The sequence below is a fragment of the Phyllostomus discolor genome, chromosome 6 (assembly GCF_004126475.2).
Source record: "Phyllostomus discolor isolate MPI-MPIP mPhyDis1 chromosome 6, mPhyDis1.pri.v3, whole genome shotgun sequence".
In the NCBI taxonomy this organism is placed as follows: Eukaryota; Metazoa; Chordata; class Mammalia; order Chiroptera; family Phyllostomidae; genus Phyllostomus; species Phyllostomus discolor.
This window is the reverse complement of record NC_040908.2, coordinates 22,963,267-22,990,357: the sequence shown is the minus strand read 5'-3', so window position 1 is coordinate 22,990,357 and position 27,091 is coordinate 22,963,267. Positions and strand designations below refer to the sequence as shown.

Sequence of the window (27,091 nt, the reverse complement as noted above, 5' to 3'; positions counted from 1 at the left end):
TCATGTCATTGTAGGGTACAACACATCACTGAGAAACTTTAACACACCAAAGGTAAAGAGAAGATCCTAAAAGTTACCAGAGAGAAAAATCAGGTAACGTAAAAAGGGCTGGGGATTAGAGCATTGGGCTTTCCCACAGGAATATTAGATGTTAGAAGATAATGGAAAAATTGCTTCAAAGTGATGAGGGAAAATGATTTTACATTCAGCTAATAAGCAAAGCATATGTAAGCTACTGGATGATGGATTTCATCAAATAAGGAGTAAACCAAGCACACAGAAGATTAAAATGAACAAACAGGAATCTAACATAGGAGAATTACAAAGGGAATTTCTGGGAAGCCCAGGAAGTTGCAGAATGGCAAGTACAATGGGCCAGAATGGAGTAGGATAATAGAGGTCTGTAGGACAAATATTAAAAAAAAAAGAATGTAAATGATAGATTTTTTTTGGTTACATTGCTATAAAAAGTTAAAGACCTATATAAAGGGAAACATATACCATGTTCTTTGATTGGAACACTCAGTACTATTAAGATGTCAATTCTCTGGTAATTGGAATAAAAAGAATATAGGATTTACTTCCAGTCAAGATGGAGACATAGGTAGTCATACCTTGCCTCCTTGAGCAACCACAAAAAGAATCACAAATCACCTCAAAACAAAAAAACACCCAGAACTGTCAGAAAATCAAACTGTATGGAAGCCTGACAACCAAGAATTTAATTAGCCATAGTCAGCCAGACAGGTAGGAGGGGCAGAGATGGGGAGTTGGGGTGGAGAGGACATGTTATAGCATGGAGAGGTGGTGGTGGCAGTGGAATGGACGGTCCCACATTCAAGTGTGGTGGCTAAAAATGGAGAGGGATACATGGGGACCGAGCAATCCCAGCCCTAGGTCAGACCGCGCAGCCCAGGGTTCCAGTGCTAGGAAGATAAAGCCTCATAACTTCTGGCTGTAAAAATCAGGAGGGGTGGGGGCCACACAAGAAACTGCCAGTTTCTCAGCAGAGTCCATTTAAAGGACCTGCACAGACTTAGAATATATACAAACCCACCCACTCTAGGAATTACCACCAGGGCAACAGCTACAAGGGCACCAGTTACATATGGGCAGTATGTGAAGTAACTGTAAATGGGGCAAGTGCCAGGCAAGCCTCCAGAAGCCAGGTGGTATTATTGTCCCATCTCTGACTCTTCCACCACACAGAAAGCCACAAAATATAGTGAAGTGGATTGCCCTGCCCTGGCAGTTACCTGAGGCTCTGTCCCATATAACTTAACAGGTACACCAAGATAGGAAGTCAAAGCAGCTCTACCAAATACACAGAAACAAACATAGAGAGGCTGCCAAATTGAGCAAACAAAGAAATATGGCCCAAATGAAAGAACAGAACAAAACCCCAGAAAAAGAACTAAACAAAACAGAGATAGCCAACCTATCAGATGCAGAGTTCAAAACACTGGTGATCAGGATGCTCAAAGAACTCATTGAGTACAGCAAGAACATAGGGAAGAAATAAAGGCTACACTAAGTGAAATAAAAATCCACAGGGAATAAACAGTGTAGGGAAGGAAGCCAGGTTTCAAATAAACAATTTGGAACAAAAGGAAGAATTGAACATTCAACCAGAACAGAATGAAGAGACAAGAATTAAAAAAAAACAAAAAACAAAAACAAGGACAATATATGAAGACTCTGGGACATCTCCAAATGTGTCAACATCCAAATCATAGGGATGCCAGAAAGAGTAGAGGAAGGGCAAGAAGTTGAAAACTTATTTGAAAAAATAATGGAAGAAAACATCCTTAATTTGGTAAAGGAAATAGACATACAAGCCCAGGAAGCCCAGAGAACCCCAAACTAGTTGGACCCAAAGAGGGCCACACGAAGACACATCATAGTTAAAATGCCAAAGGTTAAAGATAAAGAGAAAATCATAAAAGCAGCAAGAGAAAAGCACAGTTATCTACAAAGGAGTTTCCATAAGACTCCTTAGCTGATGTCTCAAAGGAAACTTTCCAAGCCAGAGGGGACTGGCAAGAAGTATTCAAAGTGAGGAAAAGCAAGGACCTACAACCTAAATTACTATATCCAGCAAAGCTATCATTTAGAATGGAAGGGCAGATAAAGTGCTTCCCAGATATGGTAAAGCCAAAGGCATCATCACCAAGCCATTAATTATTACATGAAATGTTAAAGGGGCTTATTTAAGAAAAAGAAGATCAAAACTATGAACATTAAGATGGTGACAAACTCACAAATATCAACAACTGAATGTAAAAAAAAAAACAAAAAACAAACAGCTAAAACAAGAACAGAATCATAGATACGGAGGTCATTTGGAGGGTTATCAACTGGGAGGGGGAATGGGGACAATGGGGTAAAAGGTACACAGATTTGAGAAGCATAATTAGTAGGTACAAAATAGGCAGGAGGAGGTTAAGAACAGTGTAGGCAATGGAGAAGCCAAAGGACTTATATGCACTAACCATGAACATGACACTAAGGGGGCAGAGTGTTGGAGGGAAGGGTGGTATCAGGTGGAAGAGGGAAAAGGTGGAAAAATTGGGACAACTGTAATAGCACAATCAATAAAATATACTTTAAGAAAAAGAATATAGGGTCTAAAATGAGACTCACCCATATATGATCACTTCACTCCAAAATTATTAAGAAATCTTACTAATGCATAATAAAGATAAAGAACCCAATTTAAAAATTAGACAAAGAACTTAAATAGGCACTTCATAAAAGAACTACAAATGGCCAGTAAGCATATGACAAGATGTTCAATGTCAGTAGTCATGAGGAAACCAAATTAAAACTTCAGTATCATACCAGTACACACTGAGGAGAATGGCTAAAATTAAAAAGACTGACCATACTAAATATTGGGAAGGATGTGAAGCAAATGGTTTTCTAGTACAATGCTGGTAAAATAAAATGTTCCAACCACTTTGAAAAACCGCTTTATGTTTTCTTTTAACATTAAACACAATCATATCCTATAGCCTAGAGATTTCACTCCTAGGTACACACTCAAGAAAATGAGGATATACATGCACAAAAAAAAAGACCTACATAAAAATATTTATAGAACTTTTATCCATAATAGTCTGAAACCAGAAATACTCCAATTGTCCACCAGCAGGAGAATGGATAAACAAATTGCAGTAAATTCATTCAATGTGATTTTAAAAAGGAATGAACTACTTAATGAATTATATACACCACATTATATGAGAGGAAGAAGCCAGACCCAGAAAAGTACGTATTGTATTTTTCTACTTATATGGAGTTCAAGAACAGACAGAAACTAATTTATGGTGACAAAAGTCAGCATAGTGGTTCCTTGGGTGGGTATTGGCTGCAAAGGTGCCTGAGAGAACATTCTGGGGTAATAGAAATATTGTATATCTTGGTCTGGGTAATCATCATAAGGAGGTATCCCCATATAAAAAGTCAATGAGCTTGAACTTAAGCATTGTAAATATCACTCTGTGTAAATTAATCCTCAATAAAGTACTGATTTAAAAATAGCAGCATAGGTGGGCTGGAATGGGAGTAAAGGACAGAAAACTACTTGAACAATGGTTAAAATAAAATTAAAAATAAAATAGCAGCATAAACTTTTTTAAAAATATAGAAGCAAGTCCCAGAAGAACCTGCCAAAAGAATTTAAATCAGTTGCTGCTGTTTTTTGTAGGAAATCTTTTTGTACTGTTTAATTTTTCATGTATTTGATAATAACTTTTAAAAATTACCTCCCACAAAATAGTTGAAGGGAAATACTATTGTCTGACACATACTAAGTATTTAGTAATAATTTGTGATTTGAAGGAAAAAAAGAGCGAGGAAGGGAGGACAGACTCTGTTGCAGTGCTTGACATTTTGGTAGTAGACTACTGATATAAGATTCATATACTGAGGACCCGACATCACTGACCAAATAGTGCCCTTCACAAAATTCCACCCTCTTCTACGTCAAATTTATGCTTCCCCTCCTGCCCCAAAGCACTACATTACTAAATGTTATGGACACCCAGAATCAAGGTGGTAGTCCCAGCTGGCTGCATGGCTTCTGGTGTTTCCCTTCACCTCTATAAGGTTGTAGTTCATTCATCTGCAAAGAAACCAGATACTATGTGGCCTCATATGTCCAATGAATCTAAATTCCGAGGATTCTAGCCCTTGGGTCCATCATATTTTTAAAAATTTCAGTCTGTCATGGACACGAAAAACAGTGCAGTGTGGTGATTGCAAGTGGGCCGTGCATGGAAAGAGGGTGGTGGGGGAGGGCATGGGGGGATAAATGGTGATGGACAGAGACTTGGAGTGGTGAACACACAATACAGTGTATAGATGATGTGGTGTAGAATTGTGCACCTGAAATGTATATAATTTTTTAATTAGTGCCACCCCAATAAATTTAATAAAAAGGAAAAAATAAATAAAAACAAAGATTCTCTACAAATTAAAAAAAAAGAAAAAGAATAAAATTTTACCCTGCATTCCTCCTTGGGACTTACCAGCTAAAGAGGTTTCACATAAAACATTTTCCAAGGAGCTATGTCTGCCCTGGCCAACTTCCTTGAGTTTATCTGGGTGGTCTTTTGTGACATATTCCTCACCCCACTCTTTACCATCCTTAGGTTGCCTCCACACACCAGATGGCAGATGGCCCTTAGACTGGATATCAGCTGGGAGGCAAGGCTTGAGGTTTTCTTCTGATTCTGGAGTTGTTGGGTTCATTCCTGAAAAATAACACTTGCCATCAAGATCTAATTTTTAAAAATTATATTTGTTACTAATTCTTAAATATGATGCTCATGTGCAGGATGAAATAGATCAACTAAGGATTAAACATTTTTACAATTACAAAGGATCACCTCTCTGTTTCTGGTCTATATGTCTTCTACTCTTTGTACATAGTCTCTACTAAATAAGGAATTTAAAAAAATAAATTTATAAAAAATATAACTAATTTATAGTAGTATGTATTGACTCCTTCTATCTGCTTCATTCCAGGTGAGTACACCAAGTACCTGTAGCACTCCTGGAAAAGAAAGTACAAAAAGAGAAGGAAGAAGGCGCCAAAGACAATGCCATCTTTGGACCTTGTCCTCCTTGGCCCTGATGATGGTGAATTGCAAAAAGAACGAGTAAGTACATGTGGGAAGATGAAATAATCTATAAAATTGAGGTGAATTGTCTATTAAGTAAATAACTTCTAAATTACATAAGCCAGCAATTTTCAAACAATGTGCTGCAAGAATTTTTAATACCTATAATACCTGTCTATTTAGTCAGGGACACTGAGCCCTTTTCCCTTAGATTGTCAAATTAAAAAATGGCAACAGACAACACAATGATAGCCATCTGGTGTGAATGAATCAAAGTTATAGCTATTTTTTTATCATATCAGCAAAAATATATTTTTAGTGTGCTGTAGAATTTTATAATTAGTTCATGTGTGCCATGAAATGAAAAAGGTTGAAAGTAACTGAAGTAAACTATAAAATGTGTGGTCCATACAAAACTTATGTCATGCTACATACACCTGAGAGTTCTCAGCAAATGTTAATTTGTCTGTAATTGAAAGGCACCAGAAAGAATCAAGAATAGTGGTTTGGTCTTAAACTTCCTCACACCTTCTCTGTCCTTGGGTTTAACTGAGTCACTGACCTTCTCCAGCACATCTCAGAATCTTGATAACCAATATGCTTAACTTACCTGAGTTTTTTTATGCCTGGTTTGGGACTGAGGGAGTAGAAACAAGGAAGGTTGAAAAAGGGGAAGGGTGGAATTGCCAGAAGAAAAGAGAACTCAAAGAAGGGCCACTTACCAGGACCCATCATTCCTTTCACATTACTGTCTCCTATATGCATGGATCTGGACTCTTGGGCTGCAGAGAAAGGAAAGCTTTCAATCAGTATTCATTCCAGTAACATGGACTGGGCATTCTCTATGAGCCAGGCATTGGGGACAGACTCACAGAGCTCACAGTTTACTGGGGCAGATAGAGCAGTAAATAAATAAATAAATAAATAAATAAATAGCAATACAGTGTCACAAGTGCTCTTTTCCCACCTATAAATAGATGTAATAGTGGTACCTACCTCATAGACTACCATAAGAATTAAATCAGTTAATAAATCAGTTAATACTTGTAAACTGCTTAAAGTGTTACCTGGTAAACTGCAAATTATTGTTTAACCATGATGGTGGAGAGGGTAATGATGAGAGGTTCCAGGATGGTGCTGTTAAAATGTCAGACTCTGCCATTCTCTGCTGAGCCCTCCAGGGGCCTCCCATTCTGTATAAAAGTTTTATAATGACCTTGTAATGATCATAAGACCCTAAAACATCTGCTGCTCTCCCTGCCTGCTGTTTCCTTTCTTTTTTTTTCTTTTTCATTTTTTTTTTTTTACTGCAACTCCTATTATGTCGCTTGTTCATTCTGCTTTAGGTTCTTTTTGCTGTTCTTTGAACATGTCAGTTATGTTCCTGCCAATACCTTAGTACTGGCTGTTGCCTTTCTTCCCCTCAGTATAGTTCCTAACTTTCTCACCTCCTTCAGGTCTTTACCTGGCACATACTATAAAATTATAGTTGTATTTCTTCACTTTTCTCCCTATTGCTACCTAACATATTATGTATTTTATTTATCTCGTTCATTGTCTGCTTCCTTCAGAACAAAGACTCCATGAGGGCAGGAACTTTTTTTGTTTTGTTCAGTACTATATCCTATCACCTAAATCAATGTCTGGGGTGGGTGGATGGACAGGTAAATGGACAGAAGGAAGGATGAGCAGCTATGGCCAACACCTTGACTGCAGCCTCAAGAGAGATCTTGAGCCAGAGGCACCCAGCTAAGCTGTGTACATATTCCTGACTCAGAGAAACTGTGACATAATGAATGTTTGCTATTTTAAGCTACTAAATTTGGGAGCACCATATTATAACTAACAGTGAGTAAGTCAATCCTTTCTGGAAGTTTAGTCCTTTGACCTTGAGTTTTAATATAACCTACTACCAATGGTATAGTGACTTATTATGGCACATTATTCCCAAATTATTGCAGCAACTTGGTAGAAGAAACAATGTTATATAAGCCATGCCTACATAACAGCGAATGAAGGAGGAGTTGCCACTAAACAGCTAGTTTAATCTATCTGGGCACTTAAAAATATAATTTGTAATCATTTATCTTGTAAAAATGTTCAGTTGCCTCAGATCTAGCATTGACCTGACCTTTACTTTCCAAGCCCATCCTGTAATCTATCCTAACAAGACCATCTTTTATGTCATGCTGTCCATGACACAGACCAAAGAAAACAGAGCCACCTACCATAAACCCACATTCCAGGCAGGTCAAGTGAGTTTTCCCAGGGTGCACCTATCAGTCCCTAAAATAACTACTCAAATGGGTAAAAATAAAAATAAAAAATAAAATCTGTACTTTGAAGTTAATACTTATTAAAAGCCATTTGATTTTTAAATTCAGTTATTCAAAATATATTTATGGTCATTGGATATATGAGCCTAATTATACATTAAGCCATAAGGGTAGAGAACCACCAGTCCTGCCCTTGAGGACTTTATAATGGATTCAGAAGTCACCGAGCCTCTTTTGGAGTCTTTCTACATATGACCAAAAAAAAACAATAAAAGAAAGAGAGAGATTTATCTAAACACTGTTAATATCTACATTCATTCTCCTGTCCATGTTTTGCTAGGTGTTGTTGAGGATACAAAGAAGTAGCATTTTTTGTTTAGTTTCTTTTCCTCAGTTCAATACAGGTCACTAACTGATGTCTGCAGACATCCCCCAGAAAGCTAGTTTGCTTCAGTACTGCCCAAGTACAATTTTTTATTATTTGTTCTAACATCGCAGATCAGGGATGTGGCTGGTGACAATTTCAGGGTGCAGACAGTGCAAAGTTAGACTGCCCCTGATGTTACTGCCTGCCAGTTAGGGTATATATGACTTTTTTATATCAGTGAAACCTTTGTTGAAAAAAAAAGCAGAGCACACAATTTTATCTGTATGCTAAGAATACAGCTATTTTTAAAATGTCTATGCAGAGAGACAAGGGCTGAGAAGTAATATGGGGAATAAAACAATTTATTAGAGTGAATAATTTTTAACATTTCTTGCCCTATGGTTGTGCAACAAACTATTTCTAATCCCCTTGAAATTTAGAACACCAAGTATTTTCCCCAAAGAGAAAATGTTTTAAAATTAGGCAGACTCTTTGATTTCTAGGGTTCTCAGATCCTCTGGATTCTTTTAAATTCCATATACAAGAGGGAAAATTCTGAGCAACATACCATTTTCCTCTGAAAAGAATAAAGACCTTAGGCCCATTCTTACTACTACTTTGACCCTCAGACTATAGGAAAAAAAAATGGTTGGCTAATACAGTATGATTTGTGAACTGTACCTTTTTCATAGGCTTGAGAAGGCAGAATGTTTGTAAAGTCTTCATTTGGAATAACAGGCTCAGGGACGTTGATTGAACGGAAGGGACTTCCTTGTGCTTGACCAGGCCCGGCCTGTGGGCTGTGTTCTTCTTTTTGAGTTTTCCTAGGGAAGAGAAGCAGAAGGTCTTAATACCTGGTGGATTAGGAAGAGATTCAGTTCAGAATAATTCAAGAAAATTTTTAAATTATTAAGGTGAACAATATAAAATTGCTGTTTAAGTAAATTAAAAATTGTCAAGTACTAGCAACTTAATTTATCACCAAGTTGAAGGAAAATTTAAATATCTATTAATCACTTCTAATTTTAACATCTATATTCTTATTTTTTTGTTACTGGCTTCCCTGTCATCAGGATCTTTATAAAGTTTGTAGTGGTGACAATTTGCTTAGGATAATTTACATTAATTTAACAAGGCAATACTAAGGTGCCAGGAGGCAGCAGGTCTTCAATGGAAAACAATAAGCTATTCTCCAGGATCACACAAATATTATTGCCATATTTCTATTTTTAATTTGATAATATTAAAACATATAACAATAAAGATTATGTGTATTTACTTCCAGTCAGGATAGAGGTGCAGGTAAACATGGCCACCTCTTTGCACAACCACAGCAAAAATTACAATAGACTACAAAAAAACAACATCAACAAGGATCGTCAGGAAATCGAGGTGTATGAAAGTCCTACAACCAAGGAATTAAAGAAGTCATGTTCAAACAGACAAGTAGAAGGCACGGAGACATGGAGACACAGACACGCGGAATGGGCAGTCCCACACCCACGTGTGGTGGATAAAATCAGGAGGGATACCTTGGGAGCGAGGGATCCCAGTCCCACACCAGACCACCCAGCCTGGGGTTCCAGTACCAGGAGGATTATAGGTCCTCATAACTTCTGGCTGTAAAAACCAGTGGGGGATGGGATGGAGGAAGAAACTGGGATTCTCAGCAGTCTCCTCTTAAAGGGCCCACAACTGACTTAGGACTTATGCAGACTCACTCCCTCTGGACAGCACCAGGGCAGCAGCTAGAAGGGCATCAGTGACATATGGAGAGAAACTGAAGCATCTGGCTTCAGGATGAGTGCCAGGGGACAGTTTCCTTCCAGATAAAATCCAGAGGCCATGAAGCAGCACTGTCCCCTTTCGGAGCCCTCCCTCACACAGAGCCACAGAGTGGCAATACCATATTGGAGACTCCATCAACCTGGTTCACACAGGTTGCCCCATCCTGAAGATTACCTAACTTACCAGTGCACTGTAACTCCAGAAAATGAACTAAATAAAAGAGATAAGCAGTCTCTCAGGTGCAGAGTTCAAAACACTGGTTATTAGGATGCTCAAGGAACTCACTATACTTCAACAGCACAAAAAGACCCAGGCAGAAACAAAGATTATATAAGTGAAATAAAGAAAAATTTACAAGGAATCAACAATGGAATAGATGAAGCTGAGAATCAAATCAATGACTTGGAACAAAAGGAAGAAATAAACATTCAACCAGGACAGCAAGAAGAAAAAAGAATAAAAAATAAATAAACAAGAGAATATAAGAAGACTGGGACATTTCCAAACACGCCAACATCCGAATCATAGGGATGCCAGAAAGAGTAGAGGAAGGGCAAAAAATTGAAAATTTACTTGAAAAAAATAATGAGAAAAACATCCTTAATTTGGTGAAGGAAATAGACACACAAGTCCAGGAAGCCCAGAGAGCCACAAACAGGTTGGACCCAAAGAGGTCCACACCAAAACACATAATTAAATCATAATTTTAATCATTTTAATCATAATTAAAATGCCAAAGGTTAAAGATAAAGAGAGAGTCTTAAAAGCAACAAGAGAAAAGCACAGAGTTCCCAACAAAGGAATTTCCATAAGACTGTCAGCTTGATTTCTCAAAAGAAACTTTGCAAGCCAGAAGAGACTGGCAAGGAGTATTCAAAGTGATGAAGAACAAGGACCTACAACCAAGATTACTCTGTCCACAAAGCTATCATTTAGAATGGACAGGCAGATAAAATGCGTCCCAGGCAAAGTAAAGCTAAGGGAGTTCATCATCACCAAACCATTATTATATGAAATGTTAAAAGGACTCATTCAAGAAAAAGAAGATCAAAACTATGAGCATTAAAATGGCAATAAATTCACAACTATCAAAAATTGGATCTAAAAAAGCAAACTAAGTAAACAAGCAGAACAGAAACAATCAGATATGGAGATCATTTGGAGGGTTACCACCTGGGAGGAGGAAGAGGGTGAATGGGAGGAAAGTGCAAGGATTAAGAAGTACAAATTGGTAGATACAGAATAGACAGGGGGATGTTAAAAACAGTATAGGAGATGGAGTAGCCAAAGAACTTATATACATAACCCATGGACATGAACTAAGATGGGGAATTGCTGGAGGGAATGGTGGGTACCAGATGGAGATCTAGAAAGGGGGAAAAATTGGGTAAACTGTAATAGCATAATCAAGAAAACATATTTTTAAAAAAGATTATCTATGTTTAGTGCTGAAATTTTACTTGAGTCAACCTAGGTGAGGTATTATTTAACATTTATTTTCCATGGTAGAGTTAAACTAATAGTAGCTAGAGAAATTTTATAAAATTAATAAAAAAAGAAAATTGCTGATGATCTCCCCCATCCTAACAAAACAATCATTATTTTATTTATTTACTTACTTATTCTAGAGAGAGGTGAAGGAAGGGAGAAAGGATGGAAGAGAAACATCAGTGTGAGAGAAAAATATGGATTGGTTGCCTCTTGCATTCACCCTGACTGAGGACTGAACCTATAGCCCAGGTATGTCCCCTGCCTGGGAATTGAACCAATGAATTTTCACTTTGCGGAATGACACCCAACCAAGTGAGCCACATTGGTGAGAATAACAACCATTATTTTAAAATATATCTTTCTAGTTGTTATTTTACATGTTACTATAGTTGAAATCAAATTCTACATGTCATTTTATATCATTTTCATTTTACTGCCTATTAAGTGCATTTTCCATCTGATAGTTACCATCAATTTTTAGTGTTAACCAACCTTTATGGCTCTATAACCTCAATCACACGCTGACCCATGGATCCCAGTGGCCAGCTAGCTCTATACTGATAGTGGAGAAGGTGTTTCCAGTGTCTGCACAAGTCATTGCTTATAGATTTGCCTGTGGTCACTTTTTGGATGAAACTCACTTGGCTTTTACTTTTCGAGATTCTCTTCGCTTCTCCTGTTGAAGCTGTTCAATTTTCTGTTGCATTTCTTCTTGTTTGGAAGTGATGGCCTGTATCATTGACATAGCATTGCTTAGCTCTTCCTAAAAAATAAGCATTGGTATGTATTTAATCTGGTGTATTGGGTAAAAATTTAGAATATCTAGTATATAGTAAGCTTTTAATACAAATTTGTTAAGTGAATGAATGAATGAGTCAATGAATGAGAAATGGAAAATTTACTTCTATTGCGGTCTCTAATTTTAACACAGAGATCCAAGAAAGAACAGCATAAAATAGATATTTTTCCATGAGAATTAGTGAATAGGCAAGAGGGAATATTCTTTTTTTTCTTTTTTTTCTTTTATTTTAATCATTGTTCAAGTACAGTTTTCTTCCTTTTACTCCCAATCCAGCCCCCCCAAACCTCCCCACTTCCCTCCCATTACTACCCTCCCCCTAGTTTTTGTCCATGTGTCCTTTAAGTTTGTTCCTGTGAACCCTTCCCAATGTCCCCTGAAATTCGCAAGAGGGAATATTCTTATATTTGGTTGCTATGTGAAAAGGTAAGTTTTCTACTTGTGTAATTAAAACCAAGACTCTCTTCAGTAGGGAAATAGAAGACGAGCCTACCTTGAAATAGTTTAATGAATTCTTCATCTCAGTAACTTTTTCTTCCATGGAACATTTGCAGCTCTTAACCTTCTCTTCCAAAGCATATTCTCCATGTTGAATTCTGGACAGTTCTTGCATTGCTTCTGTGAAACCAGTTTTGAGTTCAGAGGCCAGGGCCTGCAACTAAATAATACATGAAGAGTGAATTCAATTTGCTATAAATAATTAGAAATGGTACCATTGACCTTTGAATTTTTATTTTTGTTTGAGAAGCCAGGCTCTTGAAAATTTAAAGACCTAATTTCCTGGTACACTAAAGTTTGGATAACTTAAGGCAACGTTGGCCCCATTCATCCAGGAAAAAGAAGCACATGCTGATGCTTGATAGTGACAAGAAATCAAGCAAATAATTAAGTTTACTAGTGCATCTGTAAGCTACTATGTAGTCCAACACCTTTGGTTAAAGTGAGATTTACTTGAAAAGCAACATAAGCATGTGAAAGACAGCCTTGGTCCTGTAACTCTTCAAGATCCATGAAAGAAAAGATGGGTCGTATTATCCCTGGTTGTTAGGAGAAGATGAAGAAATTCAGTTACTTTTTTCTATAAAAAATTAAATGATAAAAAGAGTAATGACTAAGCATATCTGAGAATTTCTTCGAAAGGGAAGAGGTTTTCTTTTTTGTTCTTGAATGGTATGGAGAAGGAGATAATGGCATTTTCAAGGGCAATGTGCTTTATAAAGAAGCCACAGAACCACCTGCAGGAGTAGGAGCGCAGCATGTCATCGTGGTGATATGATTCATCTTCAGCAGTAAAGTCTGGTTGTGTAGGAGCGCACACGTTGGACTTCTGTTGTCAACGTCCACACCATCACAAGGGGGTCAGTTTTGGAGTCAGACAGGGCCAAATCTCAGTACTCTCCCACAAGTGCATGGACCTTGGGCAAGTTGGTTAACCTCTTTGAGGCAGTTCCCTCATCCATCACATAACTATAACAATACCTGTTTCACAGGGCTGCTTTGAGAATGCAATGAGTAAATGCAGGTAAGGTGCCTGTCCTAGTGCATGCTAGGGACATGGAAGGTGTTTAAGAAATTTTAATTTCTCTCCCCTTTTGAATGGCAAATCAGAAAGTTAAACAACAAAAAGGTGGAAAAAATGGAACACTTAGTAAAGTTCAGTTTTTTTATTGAACAAATGAAAAAGCATTTTCAACACAGAGTAACTTAATAACAAGATAGCATTACTTTCTTCAAATTTATAATCTTATAATTTGCTAAGTAGAGGAACTCTTAGCTCCAGATCTCTCTTTAAAACATAATTATTTAGAAAGTTTGTTCTATAATTAAAAGTATCCACCAAGTATTCTGATTTTAAAGAGATGGCAATTAAAGTCCAGTTACCTTAACAAAATTCTTTCAAATGTGTACTTCTAAACAATTTGGAATCTGGTTGTCCCAATGTTTCCAACTTGCCCCTCCCACTATAAAATGACTAAGTTACCTACATCCTATAAAATAAAGGATTCTGTGGTTCAGTGTGCTTCACAAAGGTTTCCCTTGAGGGCTGGGAGTAGGGAGAAATAAGAGGAACCAAAGAGATTATTCAGAGGAAAAAAGCCAGACCTGTCAAGTGTTTGGGACTGGAAGACTAGGAAACAACACAAACAATCTGATTTTCATTTTGGTTGTTTTAATTTTAATTAGTCTTTGTGATGGATTGTAGCACATGTCCTAATCCAGTTATCATGATGGGTTAAATCACCAGATCAACTACTTTTGATCTGGTAACTCTCATTATGTAAATTAATCTTCTATGAGCAAAACAAACAAAATCTATGACTATGTATTTTCAAAGCAAAATGTATGCAAGTTTTAAAACTGAAGGAAGGAAACCTGACATTCTTTCAGGTACTCTGAAATTCACTCAGGTTTCCTGCTTGAAAAACAAAGAGAACCAGTATCTGACAGAAATAGGTTTCATTATCACTATTCCCCGAGGTGGGTGTGTGGAGTTTTCCCAGGAGCCAAAAGGCAACAAGCAGGGTCCTGGAAGAAAAGACTTTTCCTCACCTGTAGAACCCCAGCTCTCAAAAAATTAAGAACTATCAAAATTTTTCTCTAACAGCCAAGTTATATAGGGACTTTGGGAATTTTGAAACCATTTTGAGCTATGAGCCCATTTTCTTCACATATATTACTTTGAGTCCCTTGGGTACCTGCCTTTGAAGTTATAAAACACTGCTGCCTTATAAACAGCTTTACAACTCATGATCAGCCAGGGAGCGGATGCCCTAGTGAGCACAATCACACACCTGAGACAGCATGTCACTTTTAGGATGCTTAAACTCTTAATATCTTTAGTTGCTCCAGACTGCTAGCCATTCCTTCATGAATTAAAAAAAAAATACTCTGAAGACAGGGATTTAGTATCTTTTTCCTGCTCTCTCTTCAGCTTTCTTATTTGACAGCCCACAGCCCACCCCAAGGATTAGAAATGGGTGTCTACCTTGTTCTCCAGCGAGTTGAACACGTTCCTCATCTCGTTGATTTTTTCATGAAGCTGCTCTAGAGAGGTTATGATCCCTCCATCCTGCCGCTGAAGGCGGGCTCCCACTGGAGGCAGGTTCAGGGAAGACTTGTACTTCGAAGCCTGGGGTACCACAGAGGGCATCTTAGGCTTAAAGAAATAGGGGAGAGGAGTCCGAATTTTTCCTATTTCCTGCTCTTAATTTCTGTTTCTCAATTTTCTTAATTTTCTTGGCTTCTTAACTCTTATTATTTTTTTAAGTCTTCCTAATATGAATTTTAGTCAACATCTTCCAACCAAAGATCCCTCAGCTAAATTTTCTTAAAGTATGCAAGTTATTATACAGATTTCTCCTTCCTTTCTGTCCCATTATCAAGGTCAGAAAGCTACTATGGGGAAATTTGGTGGACTGGGCCTGTACTTGAGAACCCTGGAAACTTGTTAATTGTGAACCATCGAGAAACCTCTCTATAAGACATGACAAATTCCTGCATTACCCAATGGCTCTTCAAGAACAAAGCCCAGGTGTTCTGAAGTAGCACATGATGGCAAGGAAGCCAAGTTAATTTTTTTGGCTGCCAACCTAACCAGGGTTGCTACGGAAGAAATTTGGCCATCCTGCTAGTTTATATCTCCCTAATTTAAGGCTTCTTTATTAATCTCCAGAAATGCGATGATTTAAAACACAAAGAGGGGAGCAAGTCATTTGAATAGTTAAGAGTAAATTTCCCAAGTCTATTTCTCCACATTTCCTACAGAAGTTGACCCTTAAAGTCATTATTACAGGGCACTATTGAAGCTGATATGAAGCCTGGTGTGCCAGAAACTGATCCTAATGATCCTTGGATGCACCACAGGCCTGGTAGACAGAGTTACCTTCTCATGTGTTGGAGACATTCCTCAACTGCAAAAACAAGACTGAGGCTCAGACAGGACTTGCAAATCCTATGAAACTTTCAATGGCAGTTTGAATAATGAAACCTATTACTGTAGGACTGGTTCCCATAGTTTTTCAATTAGAGGTCCTTTTGGCATATAACTCATTTTCTTAAATTATTTTCATTTTAGAGAAATAGAAAAAAAAAGAGAATCACCCCAAATTTTATTACTTTAATATCACCATCATGTTTGGGTATATTTCCTTCTGTTTTGTTCTGTGCATATGAATGCAGATATTTATATGGTTGAAATCATACTACAGTTGTATTTTGATTCTGCTTCCTCTTTTTGCCTAACATAAGCCCTTTCCCTTATCCTTAAAATTTTTCCTAAATGTCTATTTTTAATAACTATATAATATTCCATTGTGTGGTTATGGCAGAGTTTAGCCACATATTTACTCTGGAAATTTATGTTGTTTGTAATTTTTCAATATTGTAAATAATGCTGACATTATGCTTTTTATTTAAAGCTTTGTGTGTATTTCAGATTTTTTCCTTCATATAAATTCCTAAATATGAAATTACTGTGAGTCAAAGCATGTTAGGTAGTATTTAACCCAAAGGGAAATCTTAATCCCAAAGGGAGAGAGATAATATATTCAATTAATTAATACATATACAAAATATATTTGACCAAATGGTTTGAAAGTTATAATAATATGGCTATATTTTCTTTGAAACATACTGTATCGTGTGTAATGTCCTAAATTAGTATATTTAGAAAATCATGTCTTGAACATGATATAGGAAACAATATACATGGAGGAAGCTGCAGTATTTACATTCCTAAGGTTACAAGTGAGCCAAAAGCATGTTGGAGTTCAAATCATAAGTGTAACCATTGAGCTAGGGCTAAATTGTGCAGTTAACACATCTGTTACCTTAATTGTGGAACCACCCCCCTGCTTCTCATGTTAATGAAATCATAACTTTAAAATCCATATGCAAAATGTAGTAATCAAGAGTGAAGCAACACAAGCTGACTCTGAAAGAGACAGGAGTAGGCTTTGAGAGGGCTGGATACAGTGGACAAAGGATAAGAGAAGGAGATAGATCTGAGTTCAAATGAAAAGAAATACACTGTGCTAAGGAGCAGTCAGGGTTTCCACATGGCTCGCCTGCCCCGACAGTAATTCTGCCTGCAATGAACTGGGAAATGGTGGTGCTCATTCTTCTGTTGGCTTCCGTGACGTGATTTGGGTCACTGTTATCTCATACTTTTACCATAGAGGTCAAGTCCATCCAAAAAGCAAATAGCCAACTGGGAGTGAGAACATTCTAACAATATTACTACATTTTAACTAGCAGTTTTTATTCAAGTTTCTGCCAATTTACACATATTCATCAAAACCAAATATTATTAATTATTTTATTATTTGTTAATTAGGCAGTAAAAAAAGTAGTCTTTATTTTAATCATTGTTTCTATGAGCTTCAACCTTTTCTTCTATTTATTAGTCATCCGTAATGTTACCATGGTCAACTGACTGTGTCCTTTGCCCATATTCTACTTATTCTACTAAGGTCTCAGGAGTTTCATTTTTTATTGATTTCTATGAGTATATAGATATTACAAAGGCTTAATTATAAGGATTTTTTTTTCAGTTTTGTTGTTTGTCTTTGAATTGATTGAAAATATATTTACATCGGGAAAACTTTTAGTTGTAATGTGTATGAACTTTCTAACCCTTTCCATTGTGAGTTCTTTCGGTGCTTTTTTACCTAGATGTTTTACATCCAGAGACAAATATTCACTAATTCTAAACTTTTATGGTTTTATTTTTTATATTTAACCCCTTTATTCATTTTAGAGTTTACTTTGATTAGTATATGAAGTGAGGATCTGTTCTTTCTTTTTCCCAAAGAACCAGACAATTTCCAAACACCATATGGTACCAGACTAAATAACTACATCAGACCTCTTGGCCCAAAGCAATACACACATTTTGCAGATGTTCACTCATTCATTCAGCTAATATTTATTGAATATTTTTATATTCCAGGTACTGTACTTGATGCTGAGAATGTACAAAAGAGCAAAATGTACTAAATCCCTGCTTTTGGAGCTTACATTCTAGAGAGAGACAGACAATAAAAAAAATACACAAGTTAATATTTACTATAATGTCAGGTAAGGATGGGGGCATCATCCAAGAAAATAAAACAAGGAAATAGAGAGTGGCCAGAATGTCATATTTTACTTCAAATTTCACGTTTTGCTCTCCCCTTTTAGTGTAGATTGTATTCTCTTATAGTTAACTTTGCCCTGCTTCCCTCCTTCCTCTTCCTCTTCTTTCTTTACTTCTCCTCCTTCTTCTTTTGGTTAAATATTGCTTGGAGCAAACAAACTGGGGCTTAGAAAACATTCTTTTAAGACAAGAATGAGGTATAATCACAGCATCATAGAGGTCATATAGACCAATTCACTTCCACGGCTTCACTTGTTCCACTGTGAACAGATGTACTTGGATTTGTGATACAATAAAAGAATGAGGCCGCCACCACCACTGTAGCTATATTTAGCCAACATTTGGGGAGTGACCTACATAAAATCTGTAACAGACTTTAAATCATACCTGAGTTTAAAGTGATACTCACATTCATTCGAATGCCATACACAGGTCAGACATTAACAGAGGGGAGGTGGGCAGGGAAGACATTTGGAGGTCTTGGACAAGCGAGGCATCAAATCAGCATTGAGTGAAGACTCTCTTGTTTCCAGGCCTTTGCTCAGGCTAGTCCCTCTGCCTGAAATACCCTTCCCCATAACCACTTACCAAATGATCATCTTGTCCTTAAATGCCTGGTTCACATCCTTCTGTCAATATTAATTCATCCTTCCTCCATATCTCATAGAATTTTATCAATGCTTCTGTTGTAATCCTTCCAACAGTCTACCTTGTATGTGTTTACCAGGACACTTAAAAATCAGCGAGAAGGTATGTTTCATTTGTTTTGTCTCCCGCTAGGTCAAACAGTAGACTTTGCACATAGCAGCTGTTCAATCAATGGGCATTAAGTTGAAATGAGGCTGTTTCCTCTATCCCCTCTCATTGCTGGTCCGGGTTGAGTAGCAACACAATTGAAGATGTTTGTGTGATCCTGTGCTGGCTTGCCCTAATTGGGTTCACAGCAATGATCTCTTATATGATAGTTCTAGGAACTTGGTATTTTCACTTTACTGTCATTTAAGCTCACCAAATCTAAATAATATTTCCCCCAAACTATCCGCTCTTCTGAATTTCTGTATCTTTTTTAGGAGACAGCTCTTTTTCCTAGTTACTAGGGCTTAAAACCTTAGAGTCAACTTTAAAGTCACCTTTTCTTCCAACCCCCACCAAGCTCTGTCAGTTCTTCCTTCTCATGTGTTCCAGATTACACTGTCCTATCTCTGGAGCAGTGCACGCGTTTCCCTAGTCCAAGCTGCTTTTATCCTACAAATTATGTCAGAATATACTTCCAAGTTTTTAAGGACACAAAATTTACTTTAAATTTACAGTTGGAACATAGAAGCCAAATAAATACTATTCAGAGAGCCAAAGCAGCCTAACTGCAAATATATTACAAAATGTTTTCCACAATTTTATCTCCCTTGTAAATTAAATTATTCCCATTCTTTAAAGGAGCTTAACATTTTTTCTATCACCATATTTTAACATTTGCAACGTTAACTGTCTTTTGATTTTCAGTTGTCCCTGCTAAAATAGGGAATTAAGAAAAACAGATTTTGCTTTCTCTTTCTCTCTGGGGGAAATATTGCATGGTGTACTGACCATAGCGATGGTAGCAGCAGCAAGAAAAGCAGAGCTGATGTGGGAGCGGTGGTACTGTGTTTTATAAACTGGGTTAAGTGATCCTTTAATAATCAGTTTTCTTAAAAGTGCAATGGGAATGGTGCTCTCTACCCTGCCTGTCTAAATACAAGGAACTTGTTAAGTGAAGAAATATGAGAAATATGATGATACACATGGAAGCATTTGTAAGCACTAAAAATTGTACATACAAGACAGTCATCACTATTACACATGGGACTGTTCAAAACAATCTCTCTGTCTTTACCTGGTAAATCTGTGTTGAAGGGTTATTCATCGTCATATGTTCATTCTCTCCTGTGGGGAGAAAGAGCTTTGTTCAGTCAATACAACTCATTCTGTCCCTGTCCTCTTCAGACATGGGTGGGGAATACGGGGACTTACAGGATCCTAAATCTGTGCCTGCTGGACAAGAGACCAATGATTTAACAATGACAAAGCATGAGCTGGTGTAGGTGACTTTACATTCACATCCAAATGACCAAACCGTACCTACCTGAGGAATCTCCTACAGAGAAAACCGTGTTCTACTGTGGTGGTGATGTTTCTCAGCTAAACTCAATGATTAGCAATCATTCATTAGCCAGAAGTGCACACCCGTGAAGGGACTCGCTTGTGTTCTTGGGGCTGACTGACGTGTAACTGAGGAGGTGGTTCTCTAGTTAGGAAGACTGCTCTTCGCCCGGCACCTGTACAGTTGCCACTCTGTTGTTCTCAGGAGGCCTGTGTAAAATACCCTGATGTCTCCTGCCTCTGATCCTTGCAAAACTTCTGAACTCTGACCTCTTGTCACTGTCCACATCAGCTAAGAGAACCGTGCTGTCCTCCTAGGCAAGAGGGTTGATAGAAAGGAATTGTTAATGGAAGGTGTCTGGGAAGGATGGAGGCAGAAAGAAAATAGTCCTGGCAACACTAGAGACTGTGAAACACAGGAGAAAAAAGGTTGGCCTAGAAGTACCTTCCAGAATCACATTGGTTGGCCGCAAAGACAAGGCAACCCATGTAAAACATGCAACTCCTTGCTGATCCATTTAGCTGTATCTCCATTGTGTCACATTGTATGTATCAGCAGTTTATACATGCAACCCCTGGCTGCAAACATTTGGTTGTGTGAATATGTATATTGTTCTCCTAAGACATGTGGGCACAGGATATCCTTCCTTAGAGAAACCAGCACAGTATGTGAGTTCATAAATAATACATAGCCTCAGCCCAGAACTTACACACACAGAGGGCTGTCCCTATAAAATCCAGATGGTTTGAGATCACCAAAACCCCCTACATCAGCTTGAGTCAAGATTCCTTAGCTCATTTTATGCTGTGCCCCAACAGCCTAGTGTCATGACAAGAGCCAGAACTTGGGAACAGAGACCAGGCTCCCAGACTGAACTTTGATATTTTGTGGCTGTAGCCTAAATTCTCTCTGACTGTTTTCTCATCTGATAACAGAACCCCCCTCCATATGGGTCATTCTGTGTGGTAAAGAGTAAAAGAGAAGACCCTGTTTCTAGGCTACCCTATAAGGTGTTAGATGTCTGTTAGTTGAATGTGTATCTTGGCCTTATTGATCAGGTTAGTCTGAGGCAGTTCTAAATTTATTGCTAAGAAAAATTAGAAAACTGCTCAGAAAAAACTATATAGATAGAATTTTATGTTTCTCTAGCACCAAGCCTATGCTCTTCATGGACATTTTATGATGATAAATGAAAATAATAAAGTTAACATATTATCATTTTTTAAGTTCAATTTTTATTTTTTTTCCATGACTATTTATCCCCCCATATTAACTGTTTTGAAAAAACAGGAAGACCACAACACACATTTCTTAAATTCTGAGCCCTAGAGCAAGACATATGAAAAATCTAACCTTGCTTCGTTTTTGTTTTTTCCATGGTGCCTGCTGCTTCTCTCCTCCAGCTGATTCCTCAGCATTGCACCTTCATTGCCCCTGGATCAGGCCACCCCCTCTTCCCTGGACCTGTCAATTGAAATCAAGAGTAATGGACAGCAGGTAGAACTGGGGAAGTAACTGGACTTACTTTATGTGTTGACTTGAAAAAACTCGAAATGAACACAGCTATTAGAGGAGACTTGCGGTGAGGTTTACACACTTCCAGAAGAGTAAAACATTGAGTAAATATTTAACTTAAAACTTAAAGGTAAATACTTTGTGAATAACTATAAAATTCATTAATTATTATACTAATTTTTAATATGGTGCATTCTTTTTTCGATCAAATTAATTAATTTAGACCCACTGACTTTATTTGCAGGTTTTAGTTTAGGGCAATTATATAAAAAGAAAAAACTTGAGCAAGTATGAAAGCCACAACATCTGTTTCTATTTCATTAAATATAAACTTTCTTGATGGCCTTGTCCACACTTTCAGCACCTTGCAGACTCTTTACATCCAGCAGATGCTTCTCAGTTGTGGCCTGGCAGTAGTGACCACTGGACATAAAGCTGCAAGTTCAGAATGCAATCTAATAAAGAAACCAAAACTATCAGTGTTGTTGATATTGGCCCTTTTTTTAACCATCTAGGATTTTAACCCTTTCTGATGATTTGGGGAAAGGGTTAAAATTAAAACTTTGTGAGGTTTGATAAGATGCCTCCCACCATGGAGGCTGAAAGTGTGTTCGCCTCACCTCTATTGCAGGTAAGGCATGATGGACACATGATCTAGGATATGCCACTCGGGTGTATACATTCCACCTGACCCCAGAAATTGCAGGATTTCCTAAGGCACATACACCTGATAGACTTTTTACTTTCTAAGAAATACAGAAAGTTCCTAAGACAGTTTAGGTAACTCAAACTGCTGCTTCCGGTGCTTTCCTCACCAGAACAACTCTACTATATAATTTGGGGCATTATTGCTGGCCATAAAATTCCAAACTTGGTTCACCAGTCTCCCAGCAATTCTGTGAGCTGCCCATATCTTTTCAACAAATTCCTTTGCTGCCAAAATAAGCCAGAGTTGTTTTCTGTTGCTTGCAACTAAGAAACCTGAATGAAACCAGTAAAATACATTAATGCTATCCAAGACTGAAAAAAACACAAATTAAAACTTTGTTCACACTCTGTAAAAGACATATCTAACCTATAGTGCCAAATGCAGATTAGGAGCTGCCTAGGGCAGGAAATGGGGGTTTAACTGGGAAAAGATAAAGGGAACATTTTAGGGTGATAGAAATGTTCTACTTAATTGTAGTACTGCTTATATAGATGCATAAATTTGTTGAAACTCATCAGAGTTTACACTTTAATTGGGTGTATTTATCCTGTATAAGTTATACCTCAAGAAAGTGGAATTAAAACTTTTCATTCACACATTGAGGTCTGTAAAGCAAAATAATAAGTTGGCAAGGGTGGGAAGGTACAATAGATGGAAAGGCATTGATCAACAGCCATACAGTTATAAATGAAGGATATAAACAAGCCAAGGCCATCTGCTATTTAGAATCTTGCATGTTTTCCATGTGAGTATGAGAGTTAAGTCAAGGTAGGGCATTGTCCCTAGCTATATAAATGTCTTCCACAGCCAGTAAAAGCATTACTGAGATGAAAACTTTCTTCTGTTTAGCAATTGCTCATTTATTTGTAAATGCATTCCATGATTAATATAATTAGTTCACAGAATGTTTGAGCCAAAAGACCCTAAGAACATGACCCCATCCAACTTCATTTATAGGTGAAGCAGCTGAGGCCTGGAAGGGGGAAGAGCCGTGACCTGCCCACAAAGCCACACTGCTTTGAAAATTAGTGCTAATGTTATTTCAGTTCCTGTTTGAGGAAAAACATCCTGAAATACATAAAGCCATATTTTTATAGATAATCATTTCATGAGGATTTAGTTATCTAATCTACGACTAATTGAAAATAAACCCCAAATCCCTTCATATATCGGATAAAATGTAAACACACATTTTCAAGCTGGACATCATCAAGCTCACATATATCCACGCAGTCACTGACTTCAAGACATAATAAAAGGTACATAGTTAACAGAAAGTGAATTAGAATTTTTATTTTATTTATTTAATTACAAAAGTAAAAATAACTGCATTAGAGAAAATTTTGAAAATCTGGAGGGAAAAAAACAACTATAATGCCTCCATTTAAACAACCGTCATGGTAATTTGGTTGTATTGCCCACCAACCTTTTTTCTCTTGAATGTTTTATATGATTGCTAATGAAGCCTGCCTATAATTTTGTATCTACTTTTTCACCTACATCAAAGCATAAGGAATTTGCTTTCTTAAAAATTAGATTATCATTACTTACGTTATTTATATTGTGGCCATTTGAGCAGAGGTACGAGTATTCCTTGTACCCAATCAATGCTAACTATCTGCTGTTTTCCTAACACTCTTTTCTTTATCCTCATATAATCACATACAAACATATTACAGAACATGAATATATGGGATGGGGCCGTCAATGTAGGTTCATACTGTACCTCTGTGCACATTTGATTCTTGTCTCTCTCATTTAATAATACATTGTGGCAGTCTTTATAAGGTAATTGGTATAGATCTAACAGATTATTTTTAATGATTGTATAATATCAATGGTATGAATGATCTGTGCTAATCATTCTATGCTGATGTACATTTCGTATCTTTTTATTATTTTGCCACTGCAAACAATGCCATAACAAGCAGCTTGGTACATAGAGCCTTACATATTGGTGATTTACCTATATGGGGTTTTAATAGGTATGATGAGGCTGCTTTTCAAAAAGACTATAATTATTTTCATTTCCTCCAGGAATAGAGCATGAATAACTTTTTCCTGCCAATAGTGGGTGTTAACAGTTTTTAGTTTTTGCCAGTCAGATGGGTGACAAATTATACTTCATAGTTACTTTTACTGCTTGTTAGTGTTATCGAGCATCACTACATATACTACTGGACATTTGCATTTGTTCTTCTGTGATTATCTATTCTTCTGCTTTGCATATTTTTCTATTGGGTCATCTGCCTTTTCCTTATCAATTAGTAAGTGCTTTTATGTAATAGAGATTAAATCTTTATTTGTCCTATGAATGTTGAATATTTTCCCATCTTTTTTTGTCTTTTGACATTGGAATGTCACTTTTGCTATTGGAATATTTTAAATTTATAAAGTCAAATAGATCTTTTTTCTTCATTGCTTCTATGTTTCTTGTGTTAATTCAAAAGCTCTCTGCAGCTCAAATTTGTTAATATATGTTTCCCTAAATTTTCTTTTAATTTTTAAGTGTTTAATTCATCTGGAATTTGTCTTTATATATAGTGTGGTGGAGTATTCAATTTCCTTATCAAACCAAAATATAGTGTTTTAAAACTATTTAGTAGAGCAAGCCAGCTATTAATCTTTTTTATAATTTGCTTTACTTGACATTTATTTTTCCATATGAATAAATGAACACCATGATTCTTTTACTCATTGCCACAAAAACTACAATTCTCATGGAATTGCATTAGGTTTACATATTAATTTGGGAGCACTGACATTTTTCTTACATTGAATCTTGTCATCCAAGATTATATCATTCTTTTCATTTGTCTGGATCAGGTTTCATAGTTTCTTCTTAAAAATTGTATATTTTTCCTGTAAAATTTGTTCTTACATATTTTATATACTTTATTGCTATTGTGAACGGCACAATTACCACTTTCATTTCTAGCTGGGTTTTGTATTCTCTATTTTATTGTATATTTATTTTATATTCTTTGACCTTACTCAATTTCTTTATTAATTATGGAAGGTTTTTTAAATTTTTAAAATTTTATTTTATTGATTTTGCTATTATAGTTTTCTCAATTTCCCCCCTCTGCTCCCATCATCCCAGCACCCTGTACTCCATCAGGCAATCCCCATACCTTTGTTCATGTCCATGGTTCATGCATGTAAGTTCTTAGCTACTCCATTTCCTCTACTGTACTTTATACCCCCATGGCTACTCTGTAACCACCAACTTGTACCTCTTAACCCCCTCACCTCCTCACCCATTCCCCAACCCCTATCCCATTTGGCACTATCAAGTGCTCTCTATATCCATGATTCTGTCTCTGTTCTTGACTGCTTAGTTTATTTTTTAGATTCAATCATTGATAGATATGTATTTTTGCCATTTTATTGTTCATAGTTTTGATCTTATTCTTTTTCTTAAAAAGTCCCTTTAAGAGTTCATATAATAATGGCTTGGTAAGGATGGACTCCTTTAGTTTTTTCTTGTCTGGGAAGCTCTTTATCTTCTATTGTAAATGATAGCTTTGCTGGGAAGAGCAATCTTGGCTGTAAGTTCCCACTTTTCATGACTTGAATTTTTTTTCTAATCCCTTCTAGCAAAGTTTCTTTTGAGAAATCAACTGACAGTCTTACAGGAACTCCATTGTAGGTAACTATCTGCTCTTCTCTTGCTGCTTTTAAGATTCTTTACGTATCTTTAACCTTTGGTATTTTAATTATGATGTGTCTTAGAGTGGGCCTCTTTGCATTCATCTTGTTTGGGATTCTCTGTGCTTCCTGGACTTGCATCTCTATTTCCTTCATGAAATTAGGGAAGTTTTCTTTCATTGTTTTTTTGAATAGATTTCCAATTTCTCATTCTTTCTTTTCTCTTTCTGGCACCTCTATGATGCGAATGTTGGAATGTTTGAAGTTGTCCCAGAGACTGCTTATACTATACTCAATTTTTTAATTCTTTTTTCTTCCTGTTTTTCTGATTGGTTGTTTTCTTCCTTATGTTCCAAATCATTGATTTGATTCTCAGCTTCATCCAGTTTACTGCTGTTTCCAAGTAAATTGTTCTTTATTTCAATTAGTGCATCCTTTGTTTCTGACTGGATGTTTTTTATGCTCTTGAGGTCCTCACTAAGTACCTTGAGCATCCATATAACGAGTGTTTTGAACTCTGCATCTCATAGATTGCCTACCTCCATTTTGTTTAGTTCTTTTTCTGGAGTTTTGATCTGTGCTTTCATTTGGACCATGTTTCTTTGTCTGTTCATTATTTCAGCCTCCCTGTGTTTGTTTCTGTGTATTAGGTAGGGCTGCTCTGACTCTGTGTCTTCATTGTGTGGCCTGATGTAGTGGGTGTCCTGTAGGGTTCAGTGGCACATCTCCTCTATTACCCAAGCTGAGTACTCAAGATGTGCCCTTTGCATGGGATGAGTTCACCCTCTTCTTGCAGTTGAGCCATGATTGTTTTTGGCAGGGCAATGGAAGGGATTTACCCTGGCCAGTCAGCTGCAAGGACTGGCCATATCCACTGACCACCAACCTCTGCCATCTGTGGAGGATCTGCTTTATAGGGACAGAGTGGTGGTGCTCCAATGTGGTCTGTAGCTGTCCACTGGGTGTGATAGCTCTGGAGTTTCCTGGGTGGTGCAGGCCAAGGTTAGCCCCCAACTGTGTTCTGCCCTGGGCCACCCTACCTAAGCTGTAAAGTAATCTGAGATGGCTCCTACTTATGCTGGGCTTGCAGTTCCCA

At 37.1% G+C, this 27,091-nt stretch overlaps 1 protein-coding gene and 1 long non-coding RNA gene across 7 annotated transcripts in view; one reads left to right on the top strand and one right to left on the bottom strand.

Moving 5' to 3' along the window:
* Positions 1 to 23,661, top strand: part of LOC118501059 — a 37,562-nt gene extending 13,901 nt beyond the window's left edge. The window contains exons 3-4 of the long non-coding RNA XR_004903627.1: positions 5,032 to 5,145; positions 21,524 to 23,661. This is a non-coding gene — a long non-coding RNA (uncharacterized LOC118501059). The remainder of the gene's footprint in view (positions 1 to 5,031; positions 5,146 to 21,523) is intronic.
* Positions 1 to 27,091, bottom strand: part of ARHGEF33 (Rho guanine nucleotide exchange factor 33) — a 78,915-nt gene that overhangs the window by 24,960 nt on the left and 26,864 nt on the right. For 5 of the 6 annotated variants that reach the window (XM_036027882.1, XM_036027883.1, XM_028516462.2 and 2 more), the window contains 7 exons: positions 21,474 to 21,584; positions 19,854 to 19,903; positions 12,341 to 12,505; positions 11,690 to 11,811; positions 8,451 to 8,593; positions 5,849 to 5,908; positions 4,533 to 4,757 (listed from right to left, as the gene is read on the bottom strand). In XM_036027882.1, the coding sequence (XP_035883775.1) occupies positions 4,533 to 4,757; positions 5,849 to 5,908; positions 8,451 to 8,593; positions 11,690 to 11,811; positions 12,341 to 12,505; positions 19,854 to 19,903; positions 21,474 to 21,498 (790 nt within the window). In that variant the 5' untranslated portion in view covers positions 21,499 to 21,584. Of the gene's footprint in view, positions 1 to 4,532; positions 4,758 to 5,848; positions 5,909 to 8,450; positions 8,594 to 11,689; positions 11,812 to 12,340; positions 12,506 to 14,833; positions 15,220 to 19,853; positions 19,904 to 21,473; positions 21,585 to 27,091 lie in introns of those variants that run through there. The other variant, XM_036027881.1, reaches the window with a different exon arrangement.